General features: G+C 41.7%; 2 protein-coding genes across 6 annotated transcripts in view; one reads left to right on the top strand and one right to left on the bottom strand.

The window, feature by feature from the left end:
* Positions 1-14,104, top strand: part of RNGTT (RNA guanylyltransferase and 5'-phosphatase) — a 361,923-nt gene that overhangs the window by 295,119 nt on the left and 52,700 nt on the right. The gene's annotated exons all lie outside the window — the stretch shown is intronic.
* Positions 6,110-13,186, bottom strand: LOC134810211 (protein NYNRIN-like). The gene is made up of 2 exons (XM_063812543.1): positions 9,282-13,186; positions 6,110-8,877 (listed from the first exon to the last, which is right to left on the bottom strand). Exons 1-2 carry the CDS (start codon positions 9,489-9,491, stop codon positions 8,845-8,847), a joined length of 243 nt encoding a protein of 80 aa, XP_063668613.1. The 5' UTR covers positions 9,492-13,186; the 3' UTR covers positions 6,110-8,844.

Raw genomic sequence — 14,104 nt, 5'->3', positions numbered from 1 at the left:
TCCTTTCACCTGCTGATGGGCATTTGCGTTGTTTCTAGCTTGGGGCTATTACAAATAAAGCTGCTGTGAGCATTTGTGTACGAGTTTTGCATAGACTTATGCTTTTCTTTCTCTTGGGTAAATATCTAGGAGGGGAATGGCTGGGTCACGTGGTAGTTGTATTACATTTCCGTAATGACTGAGATTCTTTTCGTGTACTTTTTTTCCATCTGAATCCAGTGAAATGGATGTTCATATCTTCTCTAGTGAAGTATTTCTTCAAATCTTGTTATTTTAAAATTGGGTTTTTTGTTTTCTTACTGAGTTTTGAACATTTTTTATATCTTCTGGATATAAGTCCTTTATCAGATTTGTGATTTGCAGTTATTTTCTCCCAGCTATCGTTGTCTTTTCATCTCTTAACAGTGTCCTCAAAGAGCAGTTCTTAGTATTGATGAAGTTCAGTTGATTTTTCTTTCATGGCTCATGCTTTTGTTGTTGTATCTAAGAAATATTTTCCTAACCCAAAGTCACAAAGATTTTTCTCGTATGTATTCTGCTAGAAGTTTTATACTTTTAAGTTATACATTTAGGTTTATTGTCCATTTGAGGTAATTTTTATAGAAGAGTCAAGTATGGATTGATGTTCTTTTTTTTTTTCATCCTTTTTTTTCCAGAATGTTACTCTCAAACATATTTTTTTCCAAGACGTGGATATATAGATGTTCCAAAAAGCACTTTCGAAAAGAATAAAGACCTTACAGCTTTGTTGAAAATCAGTTTATCCATATATGTGTGAATCTATTTCTGGACTCTTCCATTCCATTGACCTATGTGTTTATTCCTCTACCAATAACCACACTATATTGATTACTGTAGCTTTATAACAAATCATGAAGTCAAGTAGTATAAATCCTCCAACTTTGTTCTTTTTCTATGTTGTTTGGCTAATCTAGGTTCCTTTCATTTCCATATGAATTTTTATAATCATCTTGTCAGTTTCTATAAAAATGCCTGTTCAGATTGTGATTGGGATTGTGTTGAATGTATAGATCAGTTTGCAGAGAACTGAAATTTTAGCAATATTGAATATTCCAATTCATTAAGGCCACATCGCTCTCTAGTTATTTAGGTCTCCCAGCAATATTTCGTTGCTTTCAGTATATTGGTCTTAGACATTTTTCAAGCAAATTTATCTATTTTGTATTTTTTATGCTATTATAAAAGTTTTCTTTTAAATTTTTTTTTACTCACCCTGACACTTGGGCAGGATTTAATTTTAATTTCTGATTGTTTAATGGTAGTTGCTAGTCTGTAAAAAGCTGATTGTTTTTTTTTTTCTTTTCATGTATTGGCTTTAAACTCTACGATCTTATACTCGATTATTAGTTCAGTAGCTTTTATGTAGATTTCGTAGGATTATCTACATAAATGATTGTTCTCTACTAATAAGGACAGTTCTCCTTTCTGATCTTGATGCCTTTTATTGCTTTTCCTTTTTTAAAATTTTCTTTTTTATACAGACAGGGTCTTGCTCTGTTGGCCAGGTTGGTCTTGAACTCCTGGCCTCAAGCAATCCTCCCACCTTGGCCTCCCAAAGTAGTAGGATTACAGGCATGAGCCACCACCCCTGGCCTGCTTTTTCTTTATTGCACTGACTAAATCCTACAATACAGAGTTGAGTAGAAATGGCAAGAACAGACATACTTGTCTTGCTTCTTATCTTAGTGGGAAAGCATTATTTAATCTTTTATCAAAAATTGTTTTTATAGTAATATTAGTTGAGGGTTGGTTAATTGATTCCATTAAGCTTTGTTATAAGAAATGAAAAAATATTAGCATTCAAGGCAATTTATAAAAAGGAAAGAGTTGAGACACTCAGTTTTGTTTTTGTAACTTTCTGTTAATGTTTTCTGAGAAACCTATAAATTTTTTTTTTTTTTTTCCTTCTGAGACGGAGTCTCACTCTGTCACCCAGGCTGGAGTGCAGTGGCACAATCTCGGCTCACTGCAACCTCTGCCTCCCGAGTTCAAGTGATTCTCCTGCCTCAGCCTCCCAAGTAGCTGAGATTACAGGCTCGCACCACCATGCCTGGCTAATTTTTTGTATTTTTAGTAGAGCTGTGGTTTCGCCATGTTGGCCAGACTGGTCTTGAACTCCTGACCTCAGGCAGTCCGCCCACTTCAGCCTCCCACAGTACTGGGATTACAGGCATGAGCCACTGCACCTGGCCAGAAGCCAATACATTTGTTTTGTGATTTTTTTGTTGTTGTTACATAGTTTTCTGATTTTTTTTTTCACATTTGTTTCTTGGCTCCATGTGTTATTTTTCTTCTATCCATTTGAGAGTTGTGAGTTAAAACTCCTTTCCACCTGCTTATATGACATATTTTTATGTTTTGAAAAATAAGGATTTTTCACAGTAGACTAAGGCTAAATAGAATATGCAAGATACTTAATACTGAAGATGTTCAGTCATCATATCAACATCTTTTTTTTGAGACAGAGTCTCACTCTGTTACCCAGGCTGGAGTGCAGTGGCACAATCACAACTCACTGCAGCTTACTGCAGCGTTGGCCTCTCAGGCTCAGGTGATCCTCTCACCTGAGTCTCCCAAGTAGCTGGAACTACAGGTGCATGCTACATGCCTGGCTAATTTTTTGTGGAGATGGGGTTTCACCATGTTGTCCAGGCTGGTCTCAAACTCCTGGACTCAAGTGATCCACCCATCTCAGCCTCCAAAAGTGCCGGGATTACAGGTGTGAGCCACCATGCCTGGCCACCACAATATCAACATTTTTAAATGAAAAATCTTATCTTAGTTACCATAGCATTAGCACCTCTTTAAATAACTCCATTAGTTTAACCTAAATCTAAACATTCTCTAAAGTTCATCATTAGGATCTTGAATTATGGAATCTCTTGACTTTTCTAGTTCCTTAAATAATGACAAGTATTCAAGTACATTTTTGTCTTCCATTTTTAATATCCCTGTAACATGAGGGGAATTGGCAAGATTCTCTTCATAAAACCCCCTCACTATCCCATTCACTGAATTCATCAGTATAGCCAGGAATCCTAATAGGTTTCAGCAGGAACATTTCTGACAGCTCAATATTTTTCTGTCCAATGATTTTGAAAATCCTGTTTCTCTTTATTAGAGCTGAAGTAACTAAAAAGAGAGAAGCTTATCTGATATATTTCAGTAAGGAGAGAATTTTTTGTGTGCATGGTGTGAGTTACATGGTGTCTCAAAAGCACAGTCTCAGAGTTATGTGTATCGGAGTGGTAGTTGCCCTACCACTTACCTGATTTATTAACACAACATTTTCTTTATCTGCACATTTCCTAACAAGCTCGGTGACAAAAGTCAATCTTTTGTCAATCCTTTATGCCTGGATAATCAATCCTGTAGAAAAAAGTTCATGATTTTAGGGTGTCCTTTTCCTTTGATGTTGTTGTGGGAAAGGTTTCTTTCATTCACTGTTAAAAGATTCTTATCCTTATTAATTGTTGAAGTTCTTTCATAATTCCTATGGCTCCACCAAATTACCTGCATATTAATTAGAATGTAAGTTAATGGGATAACAATTTTAAAATCATAGTTCAAATGTTTGACATTAGATTATAAAAGTAAGATTCGTTTCCTATGTTGGCTTGTACCTGACTTGTGAATATGAAATACCAGTATTTGTTATGTTCACATTTTCCCATTAAGCTAAATGTGATGATAATATGTTGTGTCATAAATATGAGATATAACCTTTTAAAAATGGAGACTGCTTTGCTTTTCTTAAGAACATATTGGTTGTTGATTTTTAAAATTAAATCAGGATACGAAATTGTTCACTTGATCATGGAGGAAAAGACATTCTCATTCATTAACATCACAGGACTTAAGTTCCTTAGTGTGGGTGGCTTGGTGTTGGAGGCAGTGTTTGCTAGAGATATTTTACAACTATATTTCTAAAAACGAGCTCCATTTTATAAAGGTCAGAAAGAGAAAAGAAAGAACACAAAAAGATAATAGATATTTGGCCACATGTTAAATGAATTCAGAAATTTGCTATAGCATGCCAATAAGTATATGTACATCTGTACTGTTAGTATTAAATATATAAAATGGAGCATTACAATTATTCCTACAGCTGAACACACACACACTCTTCCATTATTTACTCATCTTTTAGTTTTAGTTTTCTATCTAAGCCCTACATAAAGATATAAATATGTGTAAACTTGGGACTTCAGCATAGTCTTAGACTGGTGCATCTTCATGCTAGTTTCAGATTTCATTGTGGTTAGGGGAAGTTATTTCAACTTTTTTTGAAAAATTATTACTTCAATAGGTTTTGGGAAACAGGTGGTGTTTAGTTACATAGATAAGTTCTTTAGTGGTGATTTCCGAAATTTTGGTGGACCCCATCACCAGAGCAGTGTACACTGTACCCAATGTGTAGTCTTTTATCCCTCACCCTCATCCCACACTTCCCCCTGAGTCCCCAGAGTCCATTATATCATTCTTATGGCTTTGCATTCTCACAGCTTAGCTCCTACTTATGAGTGAGAACATACAGTGTTTGGTTTTCCATTCCTGAGTTACTTCACTTAGAATAATGGTCTCCAACTTCATCCAGGTTGCTGCAAATGCCATTATTTTGTTCCTTTTTATAGCTGAGTAGTATTTCATCATATACATATATATGGAGCATTACATTTCTACATATATGTGTATACATTTATATATATGTGTATATATATGTGTATACATTTATATATGTGTATATATATGTGTGTGTGTGTGTGTGTGTATATATATATATATATATATATATGTATATACATTTTCTCCTACTCTGTGGGTTGTCTGTTAATTCTGTTGATTATTTCTTTTGTTGTACAGAAACTTTTTAGTTTAATTAAGTTCCATCTGTTTATTTTTGTTTTTGTTGCATTTGCTTTTGGGTTCCTGGTCATGAACTCTACCTAAACCAATGTCTACAAGAGTTTTTCCAGTGTTATTTTTTAGAATGTTTATGGTTTCAGGTCTTAAATTTAAGTCTTTAATCTGTCTTGAGTTGATTTTTTTATAAAGTGAGAGATGAGGATCCAGTTTCATTTTTCTACCTGTGGCTTGCCAATTATCCCAGCACTGTTTGTTGAATTAGGTGAATCTCAGCACTTTTTCCCACTCTGTTTTCATTTGTTTTGTCAAAGATCAGTTGGCAGTAAGTATGTGGCGTTATTTCTAGGTTCTCTGTTCTGTTCCATTGGTCTACCTGCCTGTTTTTATACCAGGACCATGCTGTTTTGGCAACTATATCCTTGTAGTATAGTTTGCCATTGGGTAATGTGATGCCTCCAGATTTGTTGTTTTTGCTTAGGCTTGCTTTGGCTTTGCAGGCTCTTTTTTTTATTCCATATGACTTTTAGGATTGGCTTTTCTAGTTCTGTGAAGAATGATGATAGTATTTTTATGGGAATTGCATTGAATTTATAGATTGCTTTTGGCAGTATGGTCATTTTCACAGTATTGATTCTACTCATCCATGATCGTGGGATGTGTTTCCATTTGTTTTTGTCATGTGTGATTTCTTTCAGCAATGTTTTGTAGTTTTCCTTGTAGAGGTCTTTCACCTCCTTTGTTAGGTATATTCCTAAGTATTTTATTTTATTTGCAGCTGTTTTAAAAGGGTTGACTTCTTTATTTGATTCTCAGCTTGGTCACTGTTGGTGTATAGCAGTGCTACTGATTTGTGTACATTAGTTTTGTATCCTGAAACTTTACTTAATTCATTTATCAGATCTAGGAGTTTTTTGGATAAGTCTTTAGGGTTTTCTAGGTATACAATCATATCATCAGCAAAAAGTGACAGTTTGACTTCCTCTTTACTGATTTGGATGCCCTTTATTTATTTCCCATGTCTGATTGCCCTGGCTAGGACTTCCATTACTGTAATGAATAGAAGTGGTGAAAGTGGGCATCATTGTCTTATTCCAGTTCTCAGGGGGAATGTTTTCAACTTTTCCCTGTTCAGTATAATATTGGCTGTGGGTTTGTCATTGATGGCTTTTAGTACCTGAAGGTGTAGCAGGAACAGTCGCAGACAAAACCTCTTAGACACCGGTTCTATGAAGGAAGAGGCTTTAATCAGCTGGGAGCATTGGTAGACTTGCGTCTCAAGATCCGAGCTCCCCAAAGTAAAGATTCCTGTCCCTTTTAAGAGCTTACAACTCTGAGGGGTCCACGTGAAAGGGTCATGATACATTGTGCAAGTGGGGGCTACATGACTGAGAGCTACATGCATCAGTGATGGGGGCTAGCAGAACAGAACAGAAAGTTTCACAAGTCTTCCTCATACAATGTCTGGAATCTATGGATAACACAAGCGGTTAGGTCAGGAGTTGATGTTTAACTACCAGGCCTGGTTCTTGGCACTAAACCATCTGGCCATTGATCTCACTTCTGCTTCTTTTTTTAACTTTTTGCTTTCTCATGAAATAGGAGACAATGGGAGAGGTGGTCTCCTTCCTTATCCCCCCCTTTTAGAATCTCACTTATTAGTGGGAATTTTCACTTTCATCCTCACTATCTAGGTCTTTTTGCGAGACAGACCGATAGTGATTCATGTAATACACTTGTGCTGAACTATTTTGGTGAATTAAAGTAGTGACAAAGCTTCTCATTATTTGAAGGAGCAAAGGCAGCAAGCAGGGGAGCAACAAGCAGGTTCCTAATACTGTTATTACTCCTATTATAAGAGTTTTAAATCCTAATGCTGGGAACCATTTTCCAAATACAGACCCAGGATCAAATCCATGCCAAACCTGCACAGGCATATGTGCTAGCTTTGTCATGTCTCTGACGATGTTTTCGACTACTTGGCCTTGGTCATCTATACGCAGACAGCAATTGGTCAGGTTGAATTTTCCACAGACCCCTCTTTCCACTGCTAGCAAGTAGTCTAGGGCCAATCTATTTTGATAAATAGCATTTCTTATCTGGGTTTCTTGCCGGGCTAACAGTCAAAGTTCTGCCAGTTTCATTAGTGATTATTTCTAAGACAGCTTGTAACCATATAATCCAGTTGAGCATGTAAATGGGGGTTTGGTATCCCCACGAACCATCTTGTGCCCAGTTGGCAGGCCCATAGTATTATATGATTCTTTCATGGGACCACTCATCATCTTTCCAATTGCCTATGGCTATGCTTCTGTTTTCTCAGGAAGCATAGACAGGGAAGCCTAGGAGCTCATCACCTGTTTTTATGGGCAGCAGGAAAAAGGATGGCTTAGTGGTGCCAATGACGCAACTGCCTGCCCATTGGTCAGGTAGCTTGGCATAGGCTCTATGTCCACATATCCAGTATAGTCTAGCTGGAGCCGTCCAGTCCCGGTGAGACTCTGGATGGGCCCAAACAGTTTGCAACTTAGTAAACTTACTAAATGGGTTCTTCTCAATATGGTTTAGACCCCACCAGGTGACTGTTCTTCTTGTGCCATTATACAGCTTTTGCCCTAGGCAATTGAGCTTCCTACGGGGATGGTGAAGTCTTTTCCTTCTCTAGCTAGGCAGTATTGCCCAATAATTGAGGTTTTTAAGACCCAAAAGTTACCAGTGTGGGCCTTCTGGACTGGAATTATATCAGGAACTGGATCCATGGGCACTAATTCTCGGGCCTCCCAAGGCCATTGGTCTCCCATAGTAGTTCCCCTGCATACATAACAGGAAGTAATGTTGAGGGAATGGGCTATATTTTCTGCTAACTGCAGGAACAAATCTTTTGTCTTCCCTGGCAGTTCTGGTATTGGCACATTTAGTTCATCATAAAAGGTCTGAAACACTGGTTTGGGGGAGCGCTTGTGGATCTCCCCTTGGATTAAAAGGTTGACTCGGGGGTCAAGCCCAGTTCCATCAATTCCTAGGTTTACATTTTCTCCTGTCTTCCAGTGGGGATCCTGGGGGTTAGTAATTATTAATTCTAATGGGTTACAGTTACCGGAGGTGCAAGACGAATTACTTTTTCCTTTTTGTAGGCAAACAGGGTCTTTTTTGTCCTTTTTCCAGGTGGCCCAAATGACATAGGACCAATAACTACATTCAATAATACCATATAGTCCTAATTCATGACAAATGTACTTATTTTCTGCCATATATAGCTTTTTTTTCCCCCCCGACTGAGAGAACCACATCCCATCCCTAGCTTGTTACTATTAATGACTGCACAGGCATCAAATCTTAAGGTGACTTGTTTGGGAGCTCCTTTTTCTTCTGTTCTGGTATTACTTTACTTGTATCTTTCATGAGTCCCCACCAGTCCTCAGTTCTTAATCTTATTTCAAAAACTGTGGTCATAGGAGGCTCAGACGGGTTGTAAGACACATGAGGTTGGTCATTCCCTGGGCTACACACATTATACTGAGTGGCATTATATAAGCAGATCCCTTTCAAAATTCCTAGACATTCATAATAACTATAAAACAGAAAGGTTATTTTAACTTGTTGCCCTACCTCTGTAACCTGATGAATACACTGGGTACAGTCCTCCATGTGGGGAATATCAGCTGAAGTTCTTATTGAACAAGTCCAAATTTTGAGAAAAATGAGTCCCACGATGAGTTTCCTTATGCTTTGGCTGTGCATACACCAATCAGCTTCCAGGTGTGACTGGAGCAGGGCTTGTTGTCTTTTTCAGAGTCACTTTATAGGGATTGTCCGGGCTTGGTCTCACCTCCCAGGTCTCAGGTGCTGTGGGTTTCACGTGGCTGTGGTGGATCCAGGCCGGAATTCCTTCTACCTTCATGGTGGTGGGAGTGGTCAGGATGATGGTCTGGGGTCCTTTCCACCGTGGCCACAAAGGGGCTATGTTCCAGTCTTTGATCCACACTCGATCACCTGGGGAGAAAGGGTAAACTGGGGAAAATAAGCTAATGGGGCATCTCTCATTTACCCAGGCTGAAATTGTTTGTGTAACTTTTTCTAAAGCCTGTAGCTGTCATTGCAGCCCAATTTCTCCTAGCTCCTGAGGAGTGCCTGGAAATCCTCGTAATATGGGAGGGGGTCTATGATACAATATCTCATAAGGGGAATATCCTGTTCTTTTAGAAGGAGTACACCTGATTTTAAACAATACCGTGGGGAGAGCCTGTACCCGTTTCTTGACACACTTTCCCTAAGCCTAATCCTGTTTCTTGACACACTTTCCCTAAGCTATTTTTTATAGTCCGATTCATTCACTCCACCTTTCCGGAACTCCAAGGTTGGTAGGTGGCATGCAGTTTCCATGTGATCCCCAATACCTTTGCTGTCTTCTGTACCAAGTCAGCCACAAATGCCGGCCCATTGTCTGAGCCAATCCGTAAGGGCAGTCCAAACCTAGGGATGAGATCTCGAAGAAGCACACGGGTTACTTCACGAGCTTTCTCAGTTCGTGTTGGATAAGCCTCTACCCACCCAGAGTATGTACACACTAGAACCAGCTGATACTTGTTACCTCCACATTTGGGCATTTCGGTGAAGTCTACTTGGAGATCTTCAAAGGGGGCTGCTCCATAAGCTTGTATGCTGAGCGGGGTGGTTGGAACCTGCCTAGCATTGTGCTGCTGGCAGGTGACACATTGCTGTTACTGTTTTGGCAAGGGCCGACAAGACATGAAATGTAGAAGTGCCAGCCTAACAACTTTTCAAGTGACTCTTGGCCTAGATGGGTGGTCTCATGCACAGCCAGCACAACTGTGGCCCCTAGTAGCTGTGGCATGGCTACTCTTCTGTCTGGTAACCAGATCCATCCTTCCTTTATCACTTGCCCCCCTTCTGCCTGGAAAAAGTCTCTTTCCTCTTTAGAATAAGTAGGCACTAGATCCAGTGCCTGAGAGAGCAGAGGGGCTGTGACTGATGCTCGGTAGGGGGTGGATGCTGCTCTGTGAGCTTAGGAGTCTGCTCGAGAATTCCCTAAGGCAACAGAAGTGGTGACTCACTGATGTCCTTTACAATGCATTACTGCCACCCTCCGAGGCTTCCATACTGCTTCTAATAACTGTAAAATTTCTTGCTGATACTAAATGTCCTTTCCCCCTGAGTTCAATAGGCCTTTTTCTTTGTATAATGCCCCATGCACTTGGAGGGTTAAAAAGGCATACTGAGAGTCAGTATAAATGTTTACAGTCTTACCTTCACTTAGCTCTAAGGCCTGAGTTAAAGCAATGAGTTCGGCCTTCTGGGCTGAAGTTCCCTGAGGCAGCGATTTGGCTTCAATAACAGTGTCCAAGGTTTACCACTGCATATCCAGCGCACGTCTCTCTCTGTGGGTTAATGAAGCTGCTTCCGTCTACATACAGCTCCCAGTCTACAGACATCCAAGGTTTGTCCTGGAGGTCGGGTCTGCTAGAATAAACTTAGTCCAACACCTCTACACAGTTATGTTCAACTGGGCTCTCTGATACCAGAAGCAAGGTGGTGGGGTTCAAAGTGTTACAAACTTCAGTGGTTATATGGGGATTTTCACAGAGCAGGCTTTGGTACTTGGTTAGTCTGGCATTTGTCAGCCAGTGATGTCCTTTGGTATTCATTAAAGTCACCACTGCATGAGGGGCCTTTATGTTCAAGTTTTGCCTAAGAGTTAGTTTATCCACTTCTTGTGTTAGCAGGGCAGTTGGTGCTAAGGCCCTCAAACACGGGGGCCAACCTTTAGAAACTCTGTCTAGCTGTTTAGAGAGGTAGGCCACAGGCCTCAGCCACGGCCTTACGTCTTGAGTTAAAACTCCGACTGCTATTTTTTTTCTTTCTGACACATACAATGTAAATGGCTTTGTCAGGTCAGGTAGACCCAGGGCTAGGGCTGACATGAGTTTTTCTTTTAACTCATGAAAAGCCTGTTGCTGTTGGGACCCCCATTCAAATGTCACCCCCCTTTGTAACTTGGTACCAGAGGTTTGGCCAGTACTGCAAAATTTGGGATCCATAACCTGCAGAACCCCACAGCTCCTAATAATTCTCTCAACTGCCTTCTGGTCTTAGGCTCCAGTAGGTTGCAAATGACCTGCTTTCTTTCTGATCCTAGGCTGCACTCCCCCTGTCGGATAGTAAATCCCAGGTAGCGTACCTGCTGTCTGCAGATCTGAGCTTTCTTCTTGGACACCTTATACCCATAGTCCTCCAGGTGCTGAAGCAGGGCGTCTGTTCCTTTGACGCACCCGACTGCCATGGGGTGTCCCAGCAGGAGGTTGTCGACGTACTGGAACAACACGCAGCCTAGGTCTCTGGCAGGAAACTTTTGGAGGTCTCGAGCCAGTGCCTCCCCAAAGATGGTGGGGGAAGTTCTTGAACCCCTGGGGAAGCTGGGTCCAAGTGTAATGAGTGGTGACACCTGACCCCAGATCCTCCCACTGAAAGGCAAACAGTTTCTGGCTCTCTGGAGCTAATCTGATGCTAAAGAAGGCGTCCTTCAGGTCTAGGCAGGTGAACCAGCTGTCCTTAGCTGGCAATAACCCCAACAATGTGTACGGGTTAGGTACTGTTGGATGGAAAGTCACTGTGGCTGGATTGACCAATCGCAAGTCCTGTACTGGCCTGTAGTCCTTGGTCCCTGGCTTGGGAACAGGTAGGAGGGGGGTGTTCCATGGAGACTGACAAGGCACTATAATTCCAAAAGTCCTCAGGTGCTTAAGATGAACCTGGATACCTTCCAGGGCTTCTCTGGGGACTGGATACTGGTTTTGCCTGACTGGCTGGGCCTCTGGCTTAACTTCTCTGAGTACAGGAGCTTGATTGACTGCCAATCTGGGAGGGTTGTCTTCTGCCCGTACTTTTGGCCACCACTGGGCCAGAGCTGGCCCTATCTCTTTGCCTGGTTTGGTTAGGAAGAGTCGCTACTCTTCCTCTCGGGGAACTGTCAGGGCCATGATAACTCCTGTTCCGGGCAACTTCAGTTGTAAAGAGCCTTGCTTGGTAAAGGAAGATAGCTCTCAGCTTGCTAAGCAGGTCCCTTCCTAACAAAGGCAAGGGGCAGTCAGGGATGTACAGGAACTGGTGAATCACTTCATGTCCCCCCACCGAGCAGGTCCGGGGCAAACAGAAAGCCTGCTTTGTCAAAACTCTTGTTGCTCCAATTATATCAATAGTCTTTTTAGACAAGGGGGTGACCGGGGTGGTCACTACTGAATGTTCAGCACCATATTGACCAGAAACTTAATGTCCTTGCCCCCAACTGTCATTCTGACCATGGGCTCCTTGGGGGCACGTGAGCCTGGTCCCCTTCGGTCCAATAACCCCTCAGCCAGATTGAACAAGGCTCCTTCATCCTTGTCTGGGGTCTTTTGCTCTGAACCACCTTGCTTTTCTTTCAGCTGAGGGCACTTACCTTTCCAATGTCCTATCTCTTTACAATAGGTGCACTGGTTACGTTGCAAGCGTGGACGGTCAGACTGGGTATTTTTCCTGGAGCCCCCATTCCCTTGTCCTTTCAGGGGGACCCCTCTAATAGCTGCAGCTAGTAGGTCAGCATTTCACCAGGCTTGGCATTCACCTTCTTTGCGGCTCTCTCTGCGGCTTGTTGCATCTGTATTTACAAACACTTGGTTGGCTATTTCCAGTAATTGGCGACGTATTCATACTGCAAACCCAGCCCGTTTCTTCAGCTTTCTCCTAATATCCTCTGCGCTTTGACTAACTAAGGCCATGTTAATCATGCGCTGATTTTCAGGGCTGTCTGGGTCAAAGGGAGTGTACATGCGATAGGCCTCACACAGTCTCTCATAAAATTGCACTGGACTTTCTTGCTTTCCTTGGATAACCTCGGAGACCTTGTTTACGTTTGTGGCCTTTTGGGCTCCTCTCCTCAACCCTTCTAAGAGTGCTTCCCTATACCGCATTAGCCTTTGCATACCCTCTGTCTCATTTGGATCCTATTAAGGGTCAGTTCCTGGTAGCTGGATCCTCACATACTCTTGGGGGTTCTGATAATCAGCTGGAACATGCTCTTCCAGCCACTTAGTTGCTACCCCGAGCACTCTCCTCCCTCATCCGTGTTAAAGAGGTACATGAGCAACTGGTGGCAATCAGCCCAAGTGGGGTTATGAGTTTGGATAATAGTTTGGAGCAAGTCAATCAGAGCTTGCAGCTTTTCTGTATAGGATGGGATGTTATTTTTCCGGTTGAGGAGATCGGCAGAGGTAAAAGGTTGGTACACAAAGACACCCCTACCATATGCCCCTCCTCATTTACCCCAGTATACCGTTGCTCTCTTAGGGGCATTTGTGTCCCAGTTTTAGGTTGCAAGCAAGCTGCCAAGGGAGGGGTTTCTCCCAAGCTTCATATCCTCTTTTGTCTATTTTAGGTGGCCTTGGGGTGTGCATACCTTGCAGAGGCTCAGGGGCTGTGGGTTTCGATGTGGGGAGCCTCTCTTCTTGGTAAGGAGGGGCACCGTTGGTGCCATTTCCTGCCATGCATCCTCTGATGTCGGGTCAGACAGAACCGTAGGAGCTGACTTCCCTCGGCGGGTGGAGCAAGACTTTTCCTTGGCTGTCTGTCCCTTTGCTACTAGTACTGCTGCTGCCTGTCCTCTTAGCCACTGTGGGGGGTCTAAAACTAGCTGCAACCAAGTATCTATGTATGGTAACTGGTCTGGGTGTCCTGATTTACCAGTTACTTTGTGCCATACCTTTGAAACTAGGGACCTGTCTAGGCTTCCTTCTGATGGCCATCTCACCTCTAATGCTGGATAGTCTATCTCACATAAAGCCTTAAGCTTTCCAGGTGTCATAGCAATTCCATAGTCCCCATTGAATCCTTTCTTGAAATTCTTTAACATAGTTCCTAACAGGGTAGGCTTACTTTGTATTTTACACATTTTCCTCTCTCAGGAGACAAAACAACACTCTTACCACAAAGGGGGAAGGGAAAAAGGGGCAAAAGGTCACTCACTCACCAAGCTATTCACACTAAAATCAAAGTATGGATAAGGAATTACTCATTCATCAAGCAATTTGAGCCAAGTCAGAGTCGAAATCATAGCCAGAACAGTTCAAATCCAAAAGTCAATAGTGAAATATAAACCAAAACAGTTCAAATCTAGTCAAAATGAAAACCAAAACCAAAGTGCCAAGAAAGCCATGCTGTGGGTGAT

This window comes from Pan troglodytes, chromosome 5 (genome assembly GCF_028858775.2).
Source record: "Pan troglodytes isolate AG18354 chromosome 5, NHGRI_mPanTro3-v2.0_pri, whole genome shotgun sequence".
NCBI lineage: Eukaryota > Metazoa > Chordata > Mammalia > Primates > Hominidae > Pan > Pan troglodytes.
The sequence above is the reverse complement of the archived record's forward strand: the minus strand, read 5'-3'. Positions and strand labels throughout refer to the sequence as shown.

Coding starts and splice junctions, on each gene's coding strand:
- LOC134810211 (XM_063812543.1), bottom strand. CDS start 9,491: ATGCCCAAATGTGGAGGTAACAAGTATCAGCTGGTTCTAGTGTGTACA. Junction 8,878..9,281: donor TGGTACAGAAGACAGCAAAG/GTATTGGGGATC, acceptor CTTTCTCCCCAG/GTGATCGAGTGTGGATCAAA.